The 20,136-nt window shown below is 40.8% G+C and overlaps 1 protein-coding gene across 1 annotated transcript; it reads left to right on the top strand.

Annotated features, from left to right (window-relative positions):
• Nucleotides 1-295: 295 nt before the first annotated feature.
• LOC113359199 (vegetative cell wall protein gp1-like) lies at nt 296-679 on the top strand. Its single transcript, XM_026602873.1, has one exon. It carries the CDS (start codon nt 296-298, stop codon nt 677-679), a length of 384 nt encoding a protein of 127 aa, XP_026458658.1.
• The last annotated feature ends 19,457 nt before the right edge of the window (nt 680-20,136 follow it).

The following is a 20,136-nucleotide window of genomic DNA, read 5'->3' as shown; positions in this document are numbered from 1 at the left end:
ACAGGTTTCATAAACAGTGTATACGAAAGCGAATGGGTTCTCACTAGGGTGCGCAGAACGTCCCTTTGATAAGCCCGGGACCTGCATTGGATCAGATGAACTGTCAGCTTGTAGTACCGGTGGCTTCATTGGAGATAGCCGCCAGTAAAAGATAAAAATTCAAAAGACCAATTGAACCCCAAGCATTAATGACCGAATAATGAAGATGGACACAATAATTTAACGATGTGTCTGGAAATCTTACTATATAAAGGAGTTGTAAATACGTTTGAGATCACAACACACATTAGAAACAATGAGTATTAGTGTGAGAAACAAAGGCGGGAAGAAAGCCTCACTGGCTTGCTTATTTACTACTAGTGCTCTTCTAGTAGTCATAATCTCTTTATGTTTTCCATTTTCCGCTAATGCAGTAGCTCCAAAGTCACACTTTGTGCCACGAACAATTAAAGTTAAACCTCGTGCTCCACCGCCAAAAGACTCTGCGCCATCAACAATGCTACCTAATCTGGGGAAGAAAAGTCCGGCAGTGCCGAATCCATTACCACCACCAAGGAAGAAACCTCCAACGCACAGCCAAGACTCTGCGCCATCTACAATACTACCTAATCTGGGGAAGATAAGTCCAGCAGTACCAAAGCCATTACCACCACCACCAAATAAATCTCCACCACTTTAAGCAAAGGCTGGGGTCATTCGGTTACGTCAGAAAATCCTACCACTACATCCAACCATCAGATGAACTAGAAGCAAACATAAGTAAGTAAAGACTCATAAGAACACAAGGTTTATGTGGTTCGGCATGATTACCTACGTCCACGGAGGTGAAGAGTTAATCTTATTATTTCGCACAAAAATACAAGATATGGTTCTCTCTCTACAACACTCTCTATATATGCTCTAACTTACTCACAACTTGCTTGCCTTTATCTCTTGACAAAGCTCTCTATTTATAGGCTAACATGTTTATACAACAGAGTTACAATGTAAGTCACAATTCATCCTTTTTGATGACCTTGTCGGGTGATGAGTCCCTCCGATATTCATTACCCGAACTTCGTATAGTCCCGATATGTGTGAGGCCCGATGTATATCTTCCCAATACTAGAGTCTTGGTATTCTTTGACCCGATATCGCCTTTTTTCCCGACTCGAACCGGTACCTTTATCTCTTGGCCCCACTTTGACTGAATTCTTCTGATCTACCCACGTACTTCGTCAGTGTACTCATTATCCTAATTCCCGATGAGTATCTTTCCATCACATCCGTGTATCTTGTTTACACGCGTTAGCTCCACGAGTGTTTGGTAGGTATCTCTTTCTTCGTGCTAGGGTTACAGAGGATGATTCGGTGTTGCACTTCACCCTTTCTTCAGTGAGTCATGGCTTGAGATCCCTCCACCTGGGTTTGCCATTTATTTACACCTACATTTATGCCCATTCTTTCACTCGTGTGCCCGACACGGGAAGAAACTGCTTCGCCTTCCACGACTCTGGTCATGCCGTACTTTCCGGTCAGTTGTTCCCCATTAACTCCATCTTTATGACCCGTTATCCTTTCTTCCAATTGCAATCACTTGAACTATAAATGGGAATGATAACCCATTGATTTCATTCCTTCACTTATTCTTCTCTCTCAAGAACATACATTCTCTGCTTCTCCGCCACTGCTATTCTTCTCTACTCTGTCGTTCTCTTTGTCTTCTTCTCTTGCTTTTGTTTCCTTCCCACTTTTGATTTGTTGTTGTTGGTCCTGCTTTTTGCCGTCTTCATCATTTTTTTCCCATCTTCTACTCTTGAACTTATCATTATTCTTCCACGGCTTCTTCGACTCCCTCCATGTAAGAGAAAAAGTGTGTAAGTCATACGTTTTTTGATGAAGACAATATTCTCGTAGATTTTTTGTTTATCATTGATAGCCCTTCTCATCATGATCTTCGTGGTGATTCGCTTTTGTTTGATGACTCTTCTCTTTTTGAATGTAGGACTGAGAAAAGGGGCTACAAATACTCCAACCTTACTGATGCCCAGTTTCTGAACCAGTTGAAGGATGAGTATGATCTTCATGATTATGAGCTTGAGTTATTATCGGGTCAAAAATGACAATTGAGGAGGGATATTGTTGAAGGGTTTTCTCATTCTCCAGAAGCAACTGTTATCACCAAAGGACAGCTCGATCTCGGGTTACGGTTCCCCTTGTACGACCCGAGTCGTCCTTTTTGTCTATGAGGTTCTATCCCAGCTTCATCCTTCTCGGGCTCTGGCTCAATGGAATGGAAATACGTTTCTTCTTACGGCGGAATGGGAGAGGCGGGAAAGAGGAGAATGTTCCAAGACTGAGTGGTCTATGTATGACCCTTCTAACGCGAGTAAATATACTTCGACTAGCTTCGTTAGGAATTATCGAAGCGGGACTTCTTCTCTCGGCTCTTTGGATGGTTTTGCTTCCAGTCCTCATCGCCTCAAGGTTCCGACTGGTGGGTTCGAGTAATTGATGTTAGATGAGGATTCCGAGGGTAGCACCAGATACTAATAAGCACGTCCGACACACTAGTGATTCAGTTTGGGATCGAACTCCTCTGGCTATCCGTGGTCCCATCTTGAGTGGCAGATTCTCTCCCCTGACTTTCCTTCTGAGCCTTATCAATTCTGGGTGGTTAATGCTGATCAGGTAGTACTTCTGTCTTATTCTTGGTTCGGGTTCGCCATATCGGGTAGCTAGGTGGGGTTTTGAATGTTCTGTTTCTTTGTAGCCCAAGTCTCAGGGTGGTCAGTCAAAGACTCAGAGTAAACAGCCGAAGGTTCCTAATACTCGGAAGAGAGGCTCTGGCACCAGGACTGAGAAGGAGCCAGTTAAGGTAACAAATATACTGCTCTATTCTCAATACATATACTTTCCCATATTTGTTGCCTTTAATGGATTTGACGAAGTTGTGTTTGTAGAAATCGAATGTGGGTGAGGAAGGTGTGGAGGGTTCGTCTCGGAAGGATGGTGAGGATCTTGATGATCGGCTCCCTTTATCCCAATTTGTACCCAAAAGGTTGGTGAAGAAGAAGTATTTTGATGTATCATCTACCGTTGTAGGTGATCAATCTGGTAGTAAAGGAGTTGCAGGTCAGAAGACTACTACATGGAAGGGTGTGCCCTCGTCCGCTAAAGCCTCTCTTTCTGGCAAAGGGGTTTCTATTTCTGTCCCGAACTTGGTGGTGGTGATGTCGGATGATGATGATGATGATGAGTTCTTTAGGTCTGATGTTGAGACCGATTGGTCGTTAAGGACGAGAAGCTGAAGGAACCCGAGATTCCTTCCCCTGAGGATCACACGTCCTCTCGGAATGAATTGTTGGAGAATGTGAATAAGACTCCTCCCCACAAAGGGTCGATCGGGAGTTCTGTCTTCACCTTTCCGGGTCCGGTTTGTGATTCGTTGGGAGCTCCTTTTTCATCCATCTTTAGTTCTTATTCAAATGCCGAGATGTTGAAGGTCGTTCCCCTGTATGGTGCTGCTATGAGGGACTCCCTCAACCTTATGGTAAGACACCTAGCTTTAGTCGTGTTGTTAATATTTCTTTTTCTATGGGTGATTCACTCAAAGTTGACCCTTTTAGGATGCGAACCAAAGGCTCCTTGAAGCTGTTGTTCGTGAGAACGAGCTGGCGGATATGGCAAATCTTCGGGTCCAACTTCAAAGGGAGAAAGAGCGTGCTCGGGGACTTGAGACGCAACTAGATGATGCCAGAGGTATCTTATCATAACCTTGTCATTACTGATTGATAATGTAGTGCTAATATCCTGAGTCTAGCGTTGTCTTCCTAGCCGAGATATCTATCTTAGATCGAGACTCCGTTTCTGAGTACCGTACTATAACCAAGAAGTTGAACATCGAGAAAGAGCATGTTGTTACGCTTCAACAGAAGATATATAATACGAATGACAAAATCGATCGTCATACTCTGAGATTGAGAGTCTTCGAGCCGAGCTTCTTCATTATCAGAGATTTGAGTATGATCCCGATGAGATAGATAATATCCGAGATGATCTGTCTCGGGCCCAGAGAGTCACTGTTGATAGAAAGTTACTGGTTGACTCCTTGGAGAGTCAGTACGGCACTTTGATGCTTCATAACAAGGATTTGAATGTCGATCGTAAACGCTTGTTGCAGTTAAGGATGATGCAGTGAGGTCTGCTCACAATTTAGAGGAGAAACTTCTCGGATTCGATCAAATATCGCGGAACTTGGAATGGACTCGGTCCCAGTTGTTTGGTCTTCAGTCAGCACATAATCGGCAGAAAACTGCTTGGGGCAAACATAAGCAATATTTCCCCACGAATGAGTTTAATGAACAACAGTATAATGATTTGGTATCGAAGATGTTTTCCTTTTAAATTGATCTTTATAAATCCGAGGAAACCTTAAAATTAGTTTTGCCCGTTCTTTCAGGTTTTTGTGCACGCCTTTCTTTCCTCTTTTGCTTTGTTGTTGTTTGTGTTTATGTTAGCCATTCTGCCATTCTTGTTGATGCAACCGAGCAGGGGAAATTCAAGTCCTTGGAGGAATATATCGTGCAGTTGAAGAACAATGAAGCCCAACTGAACGCCAAGATTGCTTCTGCTGATGCTGCTACTGTTGAGCTGACCCGTCAACTTTTCGAAGCGAAAGAGGAGTACAGGACCGAGCTCCGTCAATATCAAGGAAGGAGTGAAGGAGTTTGTTGATAAGAGGAGAGATATAACTGCTGCGAGGAAGTATGGATCGGGAGAGGCTCCTTCCACCGAGTAGTTCATGCCTTTTGTAGTGTTGTGTCACTATTTTTCCCCTTATATCGGGCTGTATTTTTCTTCCACTTGAACACCTATAATATTTTGGACAACTTAATTTGTGGGGTGTTGCGTCACCAATCGGTTTCGTTATTCCGTGGTTTGTTACTTTCGAAAATATCTTTCTTATGTTCATATCATGCTTGGTAGTTCGTAACCGGTAGCCTTTCACTTTCCTGCATTTCATATTAATATTTCTATGTTAGTAGAAATTCCAATTCTGTCGAGCACGCTCAATAGGGAGGGTCATCGGGCCCAGTGCCATGTCCCGACTGAGGTATCTCATCATTGGTATTGTGGCCCAATGGAAGTGTATTTGGTCATCCCTAGATTTTATCTCTCGATTGACCCAGGTTAGTTATCATTTAACTATCATGGGCAAGTGAATCTGGTCACTTGCGATGGTAGCAATGTTATATGCTCGGCTATCAAGTACTCATGCCTTGATAACCGGTTACTAGCTTCCAACCACCAGAACCCTTAGACTACCTCGGCACTTGCACACTGCCACTGCCCCGAGTTCGAATAGCCCGTCGAGTGTAAGTCGCCTCGGAACTTGCACATTGCCATCGCCCCGAGTTCGAAACGAACATTAGAGTGTAAGTCACCTCGGCACTTGCACACTGCCATCACCCCGAGTTCGAATGACCATTAGTCGCATATGCCATAATCCTTTCTATATCTCATGGATATCAAAGGGATTCGGATGACAAAGTATCATACCTGCTTATACACCTCTCACGGGTGGTATAGTTTCAAATGTCTCGCGTTCCACGACCTAGGCTCCGGTGTCCCATCAGGCTTTGATATCTTGTATACTCCCCTTCCTCTCCCGCTTTTGATACAATGGTGTACGGTCCACCCCATCTAGCTGCCAACTTTCTGCCTTTTTTATCACGCTCGTAGCTGGGTAGTTCTTTCAGTACTAATTGTCCCGGGTGGAATTCTCTCGGGCGAACTTTTTTGTTGTACTCGCGTTGCAGCCGTCTCTGATAGTTCTCCATCTTTTGCAGAGCCATTTCTATGGTCTCTTCCAAATCATCGAGTTTGGCCAAGATCAAATCTGTCGTCAGATTTCGTCTCCATGCTTCAAGTCGGGTTGTAGGCATCATGGCCTCAGTTGGAAGAATTTCCTCAGTCCCATATGTGAGCATGAAGGGTGAGAGGCATGTAGCTTATCTTCGGGTGGTTAGATAAGCCCATAATACATTGTGAAGTTCTTCACACCATTCACCATACGCCCCGTCTAATTTTATCTTCAAATTATCTGTTATTGTCTTGTTGGTGATCTCAGCCTGCCCATTACTTTGTGGGTAAATGGGTGTGGCCTTGTTTTTTATGATGTTATAGGTGTTGAACAATAGATCAATGTTCTTTCCTTTTAGTTGTTTCCCATTGTCCAAGACAATTGTTGCTGGAATGCCGAAGCGACAAATGATATGCTCAAAGATGAACCGAAATACGTCTTTGTCCCGAATATGTCTCAATGGTGCAGCTTCGACCCATTTTGTGAAATAGTCTGTTGCTACTATTAAGTACTTTTTTTGTTCTGACCCGACATGTAATGGTCCCACAATATCGATGCCCCACTTGGCGAAGGGCCATGGGCTCACTACCGAATTTAATGAAACAGATGGTACATGTATCTTTTTTCCGAACTTTTGGTACTCATCACAGATTAATGCCATGTACTTCGCGTCCTCATTCATATAGATCTAGAAGTACCCCATGGTCTTGGCTCTAGCCTATAGGCTTTAACCCGAGCTATGATTTCCCGCGGCACCATAGTGTAGCTCATTCAGGATCGAGTGTCCTTCTTCCTTACTCAAGTGATAGATACATTTTTGTGTTTAATTTGATCTCAATACTATATATTGTTGGCACTCGAGTTTGTACTAATTTTGGTGTTTTATGTGTTTGTAGGCACCTTTGGAAAATAAACATTTTTTGGAAAATTCCGCTCAAAAAGTTGGTAAAAGCCCCGGAGGACACGTGTTATTCGGACTCTCACCGTTGGATAAGGGGCACCTCAATTACTAAGTGGCACCCCAGGTCACCCCAAAAGGCATCTGCTATTTGCACCCCAATACAGGATTAGGGGGAGGTCATCTTCTCCATTTGAATTTTGTTTTTGGCGGGAAAATGGAGAACACTTCTGAAGATTTTTGATCGAATTGTTGAACGTGTTCTAGGGAGATGCAATGGCTGATTTTTGGTAGGAAGTTGTGATATGTCCTAGCAAACACGTTTTGGGATTTTGGTTCGATCAAATTTGGCCAGAATTAGCTGGATAATTCACGGAATGCAAAACAGGGAAACACGGGTTGGACACGAGATTGGAGAAGATTTGAGTGTGTTATGCTCATGCATGAGGGCTCTAGCAACATTGTGGGTCGTGTGTAAAGATTTCTAGAGTGACCAGGATGGAAATATACGCGTGAGAAGCTAAATCAGGGAAGAAAATATTCCCAGAATATTTTTTCATCAAACCGAGTTAAGAGAGAATTATCTCGAGTTATAGCGAGACTTCTTGATCCTGTGGAGTATATATAGAGTGCTGGGGACTCATAGAAGAGGTGTCGAGAGTCTGGGGGGATGAGGAGAGCCAGAGAAGAAGAAATTCGAGTTTTGCCAAACTCGGTTTCTGCTGCTGCTGCTGCTGCTGATGAACATGAAGAACACGAAGAACAGACCTGCACCAGCAGTCGTTTTTCTACAGTAGTAACGACTCACATCTGTGGGTCGTACATCAGGCAGACTTATTTGCCACAGCGTTTGCGACACAACTGCAACAGTCTTATTTTGTCACTGAGGGTCGTAGTTCTCTGGTTTGTAACAAATATAATTGTTACAAACCCGGTTTTATTGTATTTCTCATATTCTCATCATTTGTAAACCATTTTTGAGCATCAATGAAATTCTTTGAGAGGTTTTCCAACATGATGAGCGGCTAATTCTCTCGTAACCAAGGCAATGGATGAAGCTATTCACACATGAACAATGGATAACTATTTCATTTTCTCTAATATTTAATTATAATTCACTCAATCACTGCTTTTGCAGAGTTCTTAAAAGTTTACATAATTTTCTTCATTAGTTGTGATTCAATTAGATAGGTTATGCTTTGGTTAGATAATCTATGCTTAAGAGATACAATTAATTTTTGAGAATATGTTTGATTATTTGTGGATTAAGAAATAAAGGATTAAAAGGATAATTAGAGTTATGAAATATTTGACATCATTCATGTGTAATAGTGGATTCTAGTGTCTTGGTTACCTCTCGCCCGCTTTGTTAATATTTTTGTATATAATTTTATTAAATCTTTAAATTTAATCTTCACAAGTCCGAGAGTTTGAACCTCATTACTACAACATCATCAAAAACATAATCATCAAGCATCTTAGTAGTGGCCCAAGATATGACCTTCTATATAAGATACCTTCTCGTAGCTCATACGCTGCTGCCTTGCTCTTGATCTTATTTTCCTCGGCTCGTCCTTTTGGTAGTTCACCCGACTCCAAATACTGATGGATGGGTTTGCGCTAATCTCCCGCTTCATATTTATCGGTTGTGGTGACCTCCACGTGTACTTGTACATTTCCCTCTTCGGGTATAGATGGCATTAGTACTCGTGCAACTCGTATGGCTTCAATGCTCGGATCGGTTAGCATAGAGGAGATATAAGCCAAGGCATCCGAATTTCGGTTGTCTTTTCTGTAGATATGTCGAAACTTAATGTTGGGAATTTGATCGATGTAGAACTGTGCTAACTCCCAATATTTCTGAAGTATCGGGTCATGGATAACATATTTCCCACTAAGTTGTCGAATCACCAATGGCGAATCACTGGTTAGTCTCACTTTCATGAAGCCCTAGCTCCACAATTAGTCGTAAATCATATATCACTGCTTCATATTCAGCGACATTATTTGTTGCTTTGAATTCGAGTCTTAATGAGTGGACTATCTTCTTCCCCTTCGGCGTTGTGAAGACCAACCCTAGACCCGATTCCTCTTTGTTTGAGGATCCATCAACACATACTTCCCATCGTATCGCGTTACAGGTTTCCAGAAGGTCGGATGGGTCGTCCCTATCTTCTTCCATGCCTGGGATATCCTCTACTTCTTCCTCCTCCCCAAGGGGAAAATCAGCAAGGAAATGCACTACCGCCTGTGCTTTCACAGCTGTCCTCATTTCGTAGAAAATGTTAAACTGCTGAGCACTCTACTTAGAGATCCGTCCCGATCTCGCTGCATTGTCAAGTATTAACTCTATAGAAGACTTCATAAGTACCCAAATCCTGTGGGTCTGGAAGTATGTCCGCATCTTCTGTGTTGCAAACATTAGTGCGAGTATTAATTGTTCAATTCTGGTGTAATTCTTCTCCGCCGGGTTCATGGTCTTACTTATGAAGTACACAGGTTTTTCTTCTACCTCGACATACTTGACCAGAATTGCACTTACAGCATAGGTTGTTGCTCCGAGGTATAAAGTAAGCACTTCTTCGGGCTCGGATCTTTGTAGTACGGGTAAGCTCGCGAGATGTTGCTTGATCTTTTGGAATGCCTCCTCGCATTCCTCGCTCATCTGAATTTTTCTCCTTTCCTTAGTGTTCCGAAGAAGTCTTTACATTTTTCCGACGATCATGAAATGAACCGTCCTAGCGCCGCCAGGTTTCCGTTTAGCTTTTGTACATCCTTTACTGTCACTGGAGATGGCATTTCCAAGATGGCCCTGATCTTGTCGGGATCTGCTTCTATTCCTTTATCGGTGATTATGTATCCCAAGAATTTACTTGAAGTTACCCAAAAGGTGCACTTGGCCGGGTTTACTCGCATTTTGTATTTTTTCATAGTTTGGAAAATATCCTGAAGGTCATTGATGTGGCTGGTCTACGCCTTACTCTTTACCAACATGTCGTCGATATAAACATCAATGGTGTTATAAATTTTATCTTCGAACATATCCTTCACCATCCTTTGGTAGGTGGCACCTTTATGGTCTGTCGTAGGCACAACAAATTAATAAATATATTTCCTACTAATTAACTGGTAATATAACGGTAGTAAGAGATCGTTCCCACAGAGAGCTGTATAATTGATTGGTTATTTGATCAGCAAGATAAAGTAAATAACAAAGGGGGGTTTGGTTATAAGATAAAAAAAAATAAAATAAAGAAGAAAATGATGATTAAGGAATCATTCGTCGTTACCAAGCGATAGCAGGATTAATATACTTATTTATTGTTTGTAAGAACCATTCATCATCAACCGTAGAATAACAGCTAGCTCAGTGCTATCCCCAAACTCCTTTTACCACGGATACGGAAGCTCTCCAATATCAGATTATATTCAACCGAACCACCAAGTAGTAGCTCACTCAAGGTGTAATCCAATCGAACGCTTAAAGCTTTGTGAATTAGGTTAATCCCAGTAGTTCAACTCTTAGCTCAAGGTTTACTTGCTGGTGTTGTTTTTACAAGATTCCTCCACAGAATCCCTCTGTAAGGTCTCGTGATTTCTACTTGTGTAGAGAGTTATTCGACGATTACTTATCTCCTAACTTTCACTAGCAATATAACAATTAATAGACTAATCTAGTATGCATCCCAAATCAATCTAAAAATCACTCATAAACCCTAGATATGGTAAAGACAAACGATGATGATAAAAAACTCTCAATAGATTTATATTAATAATAAAGCTTCACGCTTAGAACATTGAATTCATCCTTAATCAATAAAGGATTTAGCTTCTCATGATTACACAATTACCCTGGTTCCCCCTAAAGGGGTAAACCCTAAAATATTAATGAAGAACAAAAGTATAATATGAGATCGATTCCATGACCTAATACCTTTTTATAGGTTTACATTGCTTGGTCATCAAGTATTTAGTTCGGTTCAAGAACCCGACCCGAAAATACGACATAAAGACTCCCAAACGTGACCTTAGGCTTTCCAAGGTATTAATACACGTTTTCCACTTACTAAGTTCGCAAACCCAGTCCGCGAACTTCAAATTCCAGCAGAATTTTCGGAATTAAAGTATGAAACCCGTCCGCGAACTTTGATGTCTCCGGTATTCAATAAAAGCTTGTTTTGGCCACAACTTCTTCATCCGAACTCGGAATGACCTCATTCTTTTTGCATTATTTTTATATTTCAATTCTATTCAAGATGATGATGCGAAATCCTTAATTTGAATGAGTTAAGATCAGTATTTGGCCCTTCTCTTGATTTTGAGTGTTTTGCTCCTTTTCGTCGCACTTCTTCCACTTCTCTTGGACTTGGGCGCTTGGATACTTGGGATACTTATCTTCTTAGATATTTTCAGCACTTTGTAGCTCTTTTTTGGATGATTCACCTAATAGAGACAAATAAGAGAAAACAAGAGTAATAATACGAATACATGCAAGAATAATAGCTAAAACAAGTATGGAATGGATACTAAAATCATATGAATTATGCACTTATCAAAATCCCCCACACTTAGATTTTGCTAGTCCTCAAGCAAACTAAAATAAAAGTAATCCTAAATACAACAACTCCATGTCGTCAGGATACGGTTACTCTTAGAATGAATAACATGCCTTTAAACCCCTAGGTGTCCCTAGTGGACGAGTTATAGTCTCATGAGGGTTTACAAGAGGTATACCCACAAAACCTACTCCAATCTCTCGCCTTGGAAGAACCACTAAGGATAGACACAAAATAGTAGCTAATAAGATAATCAGCATACATATGTTCTTTTGCTGCAAACATCCTACAAACATTCCAATCATCACACATAAGCATTTACTTGCGTGTGACATTCAACCTGAGTGCAAAACTCTACTAAGATAGTCATCGTACTTGTTGCAATGTTTGCCACAATACTCACATACTGAAATCACATGGATAGATAAGAAAATGGAAATAGAAAAGTGAAGTGTGCAAATGTTGACTAAAGTGAAAGATGTTACCCACGATACCTACATGAATGTCGTCAAAGAATTCAATTTATAGCGCAATAGTTGAGAGAAGCACCCATTTAACTTGACCACATGTTTAGATACTCTAAGCGCATGTTTCCTTTTCAGCAAGTATGTGATAGTTGCCTTGGATCCGGAGTTCCACGCTTGCTTAGGCGACGGAGACAGGGACAACATTTCACACATACTGCTATCTAAGTGTCAAGAACCTCATCAATAGTCTTTTTTACTTGCTATATAATGATGAAAAGGTTTTTGTTTTTATCGACTATGATTAATCCGCAATTCCGGACCTATCATTTATTAGTGTTGATAAATGAATAAGAGCCTTATATATATATATATATTTCTTTCTTTTTTTTTTCTTTTTTTCGGCTCACTCTTTATGAGTGTTAGACAATTGTCTATGGGGCTTCCAAATACTCAACCAATGATTACCTTGCTACAACATCCATGGTAGTATCAGGATCCCACCAAATCACTTTAGAGAAACATAAAACTGCAAAGATAAAAAGAAAATGATTCAGTAATGATTAATTGCGAGGGTGAATCTTTCAAATGACTACTATAGCTTAGTTTCGCAATCAATTATGAATGTATATATTTAAGGATTTTAGAACGATAAAGTGGAACTCAATATATAGCCGTAAGAACTGTTTCAACCTTAAAAGGTTTAGAGTGTCATCCTAATTAGCTCATAATTAACTCCAAAAGAGGAAGTCTCAAGAATGCAAGAAATAAAAGATTATTATTATTTATTTTATATTCAAACCAACATGCTTAACTACTCCCCCACACTTAAACTCAACATTGTCCTCAATGTTCAAAACCGAAAATTCTGATTTCTGACATAACAATCCTGAAAAACTCAAAAACTGTACAAGTGGGTAGGGAACTAGGAAAAACGTCCTAAACGAAATTTGTTCACCTACGTTTTCCTATAACGTGTCAAAATTTCACAGTGTTTCGATAAACTGTCTGACTTTTATGGCCTCTGGACTGATAGACATGCAATCTGAAAAAGTTATGGAAAAATACCGAAACTCAAATTTCCAGGCCTGTCTCTCCAATATAACAGGCTCCAAATTAAGATTTTCTTTTTGGAAAAGAAAGGTGAGTCTGTCATATTTAAAAGTTGGGGTCAACCACTCAAATCGGACTCCGTATGAAGTCTCGAGAGCTATTTTGGTGACAACTGCGCAGTCAGAATTTTCTGACGAGAATTCGTCAAAACTTTCATTATAGATATAGGACTTGTAAAATCTAAGATGAGAATTCCAGATATAATATGAAAAACTAAGAAAATTAAAAACAAAAGGGATAGAGATACAAAACCGATGGGTTGCCTCCCACGTAGTGCTTGATTTAACGTCGTCAGCCCGACGTTATTGTTATCGTCCGTACACCAATAATCTGAAAATTTGGTAATCCTTCCAAATAACAATCCGCAGTTCAAATAATGGCTTCATAAAAACATTAGCAAAAAAATATAAATATTGAAGCTATCACTTTATTGAAGTTTTCCCCACACTTAGTCCTTTCTACACTCGAAAGGGGATAGAGAACATAGAATTCGGGAACTTCAAAAGGTTCCTCAGCTTGGTGAACCTGCATAATATTCGAAACAAACACATCAAGTGGTGGATACTTAGAAGCAAAACAATCCGTTACAACTTTGGAATCACACAACTCTAATCCTAAGTGAGGTATTTTCTTAAAAGTTGGGTTAACAACTCTTTGAGAATCTACTTCGATTAGAGGAAAAGGATCAATGGATATAGAATTATGCAAAGGATTAGACAAACCTTGTTTCGGATCCTCATTAGTTATCTCCAATGAATTATTTACCTCAAGTATATTGTGGTCCTCTATCAAACTATTATTATCTAGCTCAATTGGGTCTTCCGCGATTGTAATCAAATTGGTTTCATTCTCAATCTCTAGCTCTTCAACAACCTCGTCATCGGAATCGGAATCCTCTCCTAAAACGTCTAGTTCATTGATGCAACTCCTAATTTCTTCGTTTGAGTACGTTACACCATTTATAACAATAGATATGCCATACCCGATCTCCTCCTTTTGAATAGGTGAAGGATCTTTATTATGATCCGGAGTTGGAATAATTGTATCATTGTTACAAGAATTTTCCAAAGGTTGCTCATCTTCATCAGAATCTTCGTCAATCTCGTCGTCTTCCATATCCCAACGACGTTGAAGTGCGGTTCGTATGGCTCTATCAATTTCTTGAAGAGTCTCTTCCAATGCTCCAGTTTCTTCTAGCTGCTCGTATTGCTTAAAAAGTTTTCTGACATTAACACGCCTAGTTCGTATCTCTTCTTTTGGAAAGATTGAAGGAAAAGCACAATAAAGAGGAGTAGGTGTTGATTCAGTATCATAACTCTCTTTCGTCTGCACATTACTAGAAAACGATTGATCAGAAGCATAACTATCCTTCCATCCTCGTGATTGTTCACATACATGCCCGTCATAAGGTTGTTGACATGTATGAGAATATCCATAAGGTTCCGTGGGATATTGATCATAGCCAAAAGATTGGTTTTGATTATACCCATAGGATGGTTGGTAGTTGTCATATGAATGGGATTGAAAACCATAATGATTACCACTTTTGTATGTGTAATCTTGTGCTCCGTACATGTTATTTCCGTAAGGAAACATGACGATTCACAAGATTAAAATAGAAAATAAAACAAAAAACAAAAATAAGCTAAACAAATAACAAATCAATTAGCAACTGCTCCCCGGCAGCAGCGCCAAAATTTGTATGGGCTGTCGTAGGCACAACAAATTAATGAATATATTTCCCACTAATTAACTAGTAATATAACGGTAGTAAGAGATCGTTCCCACAGAGAGCTGTGTAATTGATTGGTTATTTGATCAGCAAGATAAAGTAAATAACAAAGGGAGGTTTGGTTGTAAGATAAATAGAAAGACAATAAAGAAGAAAATGATGATTAAGGAATCCTTCGTCGTTACCAAGCGATAACTGGATTAATATACTTATATATTGTTCTTAAGAACCATTCATCATCAATCGTAGAATAGCAGCTAGCTCAGTGCTATCCGCAAACTCATTTTACCACAGATACAGAAGCTCTCCAATATCAGATTCTATTCAACCGAACCACCAAGTAGTAGCTCACTAATGGTGTAATCCAATCGAACACTTAAAGATTTGTGAATTAGGTTAATCCCAGTAGTTCAACTCTTAGCTCAAGGTTTACTTGCTGGTGTTGTTTTTACACACGATTCCTCCACAGAATCCCTATGTAAGGTCTCGTGATTTCTACTTGTGTAGAGAGTTATTCGACGATTACTTATCTCCTAACTTCCACTAGCAATAGAAAAATTAATAAACTAATTTAGTATGCATCCCAAATCAATCTAAAAATCACTCATAAACCCTAGATATGGTAAAGACAAACGATGACGATAAAAGCTTCACGCTTAGAACATTGAATTCATCCTTAATCAACAAAGGATTTAGCTTCTCATGATTACACAATTACTCGGTTTCCCTCTAAACGGGTAAACCATAAAATATTAATGAAGAACAAAAGTATAATATGAGATCGATTCCATGACCTAATACGTTTTTATAGGTTTACATTGTTTGGTCATCAAGTATTTAGTTCGGTTCAAGAACCCGACCCGAAAATACGACATAAAGACTCCCAAACGTGACCTTAGGATTTCCAAGGTATTAATACACGTTTTCCACTTTTTAAGTTCGCAAACCCAGTCCGCGAACTTCAAATCCAGCAGAAATTTTCGGAATTAAAGTATGAAACCCGTCCGCGAACTTTGTTGTCTTCGGTATTCAATAAAAGCTTGTTTTGGCCACAACTTCTTCACCCGAACTCGGAATGACCTCATTCTTTTTGAATTCTTTTTATATTTGAATTATATTCAAGATGATGATGAGAAATTCTTAATTTAAATGAGTTAAGATCGGTCTTTGGTCATTCTCTTGATTTTGAGCGTTTTGCTGCTTTTCGTCGCACTTCTTCCACTTCTCTTGGACTTGGAATCTTGGATACTTGGGATACTTCTCTTCTTAGATATTTTAAGCACTTTTTAGATCCTTTTTGGATGATTCACCTAATAGAGACAAATAAGAGAAAACAAGAGTAATAATACGAATACATGCAAGAATAATATCTAAAACAAGTATGGAATAGATACTAAAATCATATGAATTATGCACTTATCACGCCTGCATTCTTTAACCTGAATGGAATCTTGGTATAACAGTACAGTCCTCTTGGTGTAAAGAAGGATGTGTTTTCTTGATCCTCGAGAGCCAAGAGGATCTGGTTGTATCCCGAGTACCCATCCATTAATTTTATCACCTTGTGCCCCACTATGGATTCTACCAGCTGGTCAATGCTGGGGAGAGGGAATCTATCCTTTGGACAAGCCTTATTTAAGTCACTGGAATCAATGCAGATCCCAAACCCTCCATTTCTTTCAGGTACTATTACCATATTCGAGATCCACTGTGGGGTATTGCGTTTTTCTGATGATTCCCGATAACTGGAGCTTCTTCAATTCTGCCTATACAACCGCTTGTAACTCGGGAGTGGTCCTTCGCATTTTCTGTCGGATCGGTTTGAACTTTGGATCTATCCTCAGGTGGTGGAATCACACTTCTGGTTCGATCCCTTCCATATCATCCATCTTCCAAGCGAACGCATCTATGTTCTCTCGCGATATAGCTATTAACTGGGTCGTTTTCTCCTCCGTTAACAGTGACCCGATATTCACTATCTTCGGCTCTTCTTCAATCCCTAGGTTAATCTCCCGAGTAGGTTCTAAAGTAGTGAAGTTCGGCTTTGGATCTTTGATCGATGATGCAACCTTTGATTGCTATAAGATTTTTTTCCTCTCCTGCTTCGTAGGACATAACTGCTTGTGAAATTATTTTCTCCAACTCTAGACCGGACTTAATCTCCTTAGCCTTGTTCTTTTCTCGTCGCAACCGAGCTCGCTTGTCTTTATTTTGCTGAATACCCACTTGTATGCACTGCCTTGCGGCTTGTGGATCTCCCAAGACTTCCGCTACACCTCTGTAGGTAGGAAATCTCAGTCTTTGGTGGTAGGCCGACGCTACTCCTTTGATGCCCGCGATCCAGAGTCTCCCGATGATCGCTTCATATGGTGACACGACATCGACTACTATACAGAAAGTAGTGAGGGTATCGAGGTAACCTTCTTCATCCGATACCCCGAGTGTAACTTCTCCCTTTGGTATTGTCACCGTCCCATTAAAACCATAGATTATATAGGTTGAAGGGATTAGGATATCATCAGATATTTCCATCCTTTTGAACGTGTCATAGAAGAGGACTTCAACAGAACTCACGCTGTCTACTAATATTATTTTCACACCCCATTCTTCGATTAGCAAGGTGATGACTAGAGGGTCATCGTGTGCTTGATCGTTCATCAGGACATCCTTCGCTGAGAACGTAATGGGTTGCATCATCCAGGCCTCCATTGGTAAGGTTCTGGCCACACTGAAAATTTCCTTCCCGGCCCGATCTCTCTTGTGTATCCTTGACGTGATTCCTGTCCCTAAGTCCAGCCCTTGTGTTGCGGAATGTGAAATGGTATTGCATACGAATTGAGTTCCCCGATCGATTCTGACTTGGTGTACTGGTGCGTCGGGCGTCGACACTGTCTGCTTGACGAACTGCCTTAAGTATCTGTCTCGAATTAAATGTTTTACTATGTCCTTTACCTATCTACAGTCATTGGTGGAGTGTCCTCGGAACTGATGATAGTGACAGAATTCTGGATAGTTCTTTGTCTCTTTGAATTGTATCCCTCTAGTCTTCGGGTATCTAATGTCATTCCTTTTTTCTACTTCCTTGAAGATTTCCTCCAGTGGTGCATTTAAGGGTGCATATGTTCTTGGTTCGTGTCGTGGCTTCTTTCCCTTTTCGACCCATTCCTTCTTCCCCGAGGGTTTGTAATATGGACCCGATCTTTTCTCGGGCCGCTTCGAAACTTCCTGGGGAACTGCTTCCGCCGCTGTACTAGCTTCTTGCACTCCCCTATGCTGAGATCCTTCTTGTATTTCCTCCAATGCTATGTAGTGTTCTTGCATCTTCCGAATCTCTTTCAGTGTTTGTGGCTTCTCGGTAAACATAGCTATCCAAATATGGTCTAATTTCCCGAGGGAATTTTCAAACTCGAATATTTGCTGGTCCACTGGTACTTTCCCGATATCGGTACATAATTTCCTCCACCTGTCTGTTAGAGACCTAAAATATTCCCTGAATCTTCTAGCCAGAGTGAATAGTTTGTTTACCCTAGGTCGGGCAATATTGTTATGCATGTATGTTTCGAGAAAAGTTTAGACCAAGACTCCATAGTTTCCAATGGATCCCACCGGTAGGGTGTAGAACCAATTTCTTGCTTCTCCTTCCAAACTTGCAGGGAAAATTTACACATGACCATGTCAATGTTCTTCCATTGTAATAACAACATCATATACATTTTGACATGTTCGACTGCATCTCCCGTGCCATCAAATCTTGATGGGAATATCGGGAGCGTACACTTCGGGGGGAATGGTGCTTGCTCTAACTCTGGGTGAAGGGAGTATTTTCAGCCTCGCTAATTACTTCCGCTAACTTGTCGTCTTCACCATCTCCTGCGAGTTTTTTGACCATCTCCTCCAGTTGTTTGAGTTTAGTTTCAGTTGCACTAGCAAACCTCCCACTTTGCTCGGGTGCCTCTTCTTCAGTTGATGAATTCTCGGGTGGGCCATACCCTCCCCTTGTTTGGTTTGGATCGAGTATGCTTCCTTGAGGTGGTGGTGTTCCGGTGTACCCTGATTGGGTTTGATTGCCTGATGTACCTCGGCTTGATGATCCTCTAGATATCGACCCTTGGTTCCAGAGCTGATAATTCTCATGCTCGAGCGCTAAGTTTATTTTCTGTAGTTCCCTCATGAATTCCCATGCCTCCTCTGGTTTGCCAGAATTGCCATCAATGTCGGGTTCGTACTCTCATGACTCGAATGACCATTCGGGTGATTTCCTGTTACGGCCGGAGGTACAACTGGAGGTGCTATGGGTGGTAGTGCTGGCGGTGCCACCGTTTGTGCAACAGGTGGTGCCACCTGCTGGTTGATAGGTGGTGCTCCAGGCAAAAATTCTCGGGTTCCATTTCTCATTTTTAGTCGTATTTTCCTGAGTCTCTCTTCTTCTCGGTTCAAAGCATCTACTCGGCACATTGTCTGTCCCTCCTGCGGTCCCGTTGCATCATCAGTACCTCCTCGTCGTCCTCAGTGTCCGACGTTGTCAAGCCGTCAATCATATTCTCGGGTCTCCTCTGACTGGGCTCGATGCGCTCCAGGAGGGTGGGGTCATCATATTGACTTAGGTGTATCTCCTCATTGATGGTTGCCATTCCAATTGCAGGTACCGAATTCTCCTCGGGTGGACGCTGGAGATTGCTCTCCTGTCGTGAGTCTGTCACTCCTTCTTGCATGCTGGTTCCTGCTACCGTTCGGTTCGTCATATATCTACCAGTCCTCGAGGTGCTGGCCATCGGGTCGGGTTCATCTTCTCCTCCGATAACTTGACCTACGTCAACAGAATATACAACACCTTACTTTCAGCTGTTTTCGAAAAAGTTTTGTAAGTGCAAATAAGGGTTCTGCAATTTATTAGTGTGCATATGCAAGTAGGATTCCTCTATTTTTTGTCACGTTGAACTCAGCAAAGTGGTTTGTTTGACTACTAGGATGTTTTTTGTGGAAAAAGTTACCGTTAGGTCGCTTTCAATACTCCCACTATGCATTAATCATTATTTTTCCTACATTCCTTCTATTAATTGTGATCACTTAACCGTACGGTGAAAAGTTATTCTTTGGTCGAATTTTAATGCAGTGACTTGCTTCATTGGATATCTCGATGAAATCACCACTTTCCTATGATGTTGAGGCATGGATTGAATCATAATCATGCCTTCTTTTATGGTTTTCCTCGAAATTCCACAAGGATAGTTTGACCTTGGGATTCCTTTGGTTTTTCCATGCACTTCTACACTCTTATGAGTTCAACAGGAAAGGTAAAACAGATCTTACACCAAAAACGGTTTTAAAACTCTCTTCGAGAATTGTCCCAGCGACCTGACTCATCGATTTTGAGCCGATCTACAAGTAGTGATGTAACACAATACTACTTTTACAAACTTTCAAACCTTTAAACCATAATGCAAACGTTTTTGACCGGATCCTTGCTATTTAGTGAGATGAAGTTTCATTTAGCTTCTACCAAATATCAAGGATGTTATTTTGGGAGC

This window comes from Papaver somniferum, chromosome 1 (assembly GCF_003573695.1).
Source record: "Papaver somniferum cultivar HN1 chromosome 1, ASM357369v1, whole genome shotgun sequence".
Lineage (NCBI taxonomy): Eukaryota > Viridiplantae > Streptophyta > Magnoliopsida > Ranunculales > Papaveraceae > Papaver > Papaver somniferum.
This window is presented reverse-complemented; position numbering and strand designations above follow the sequence as displayed.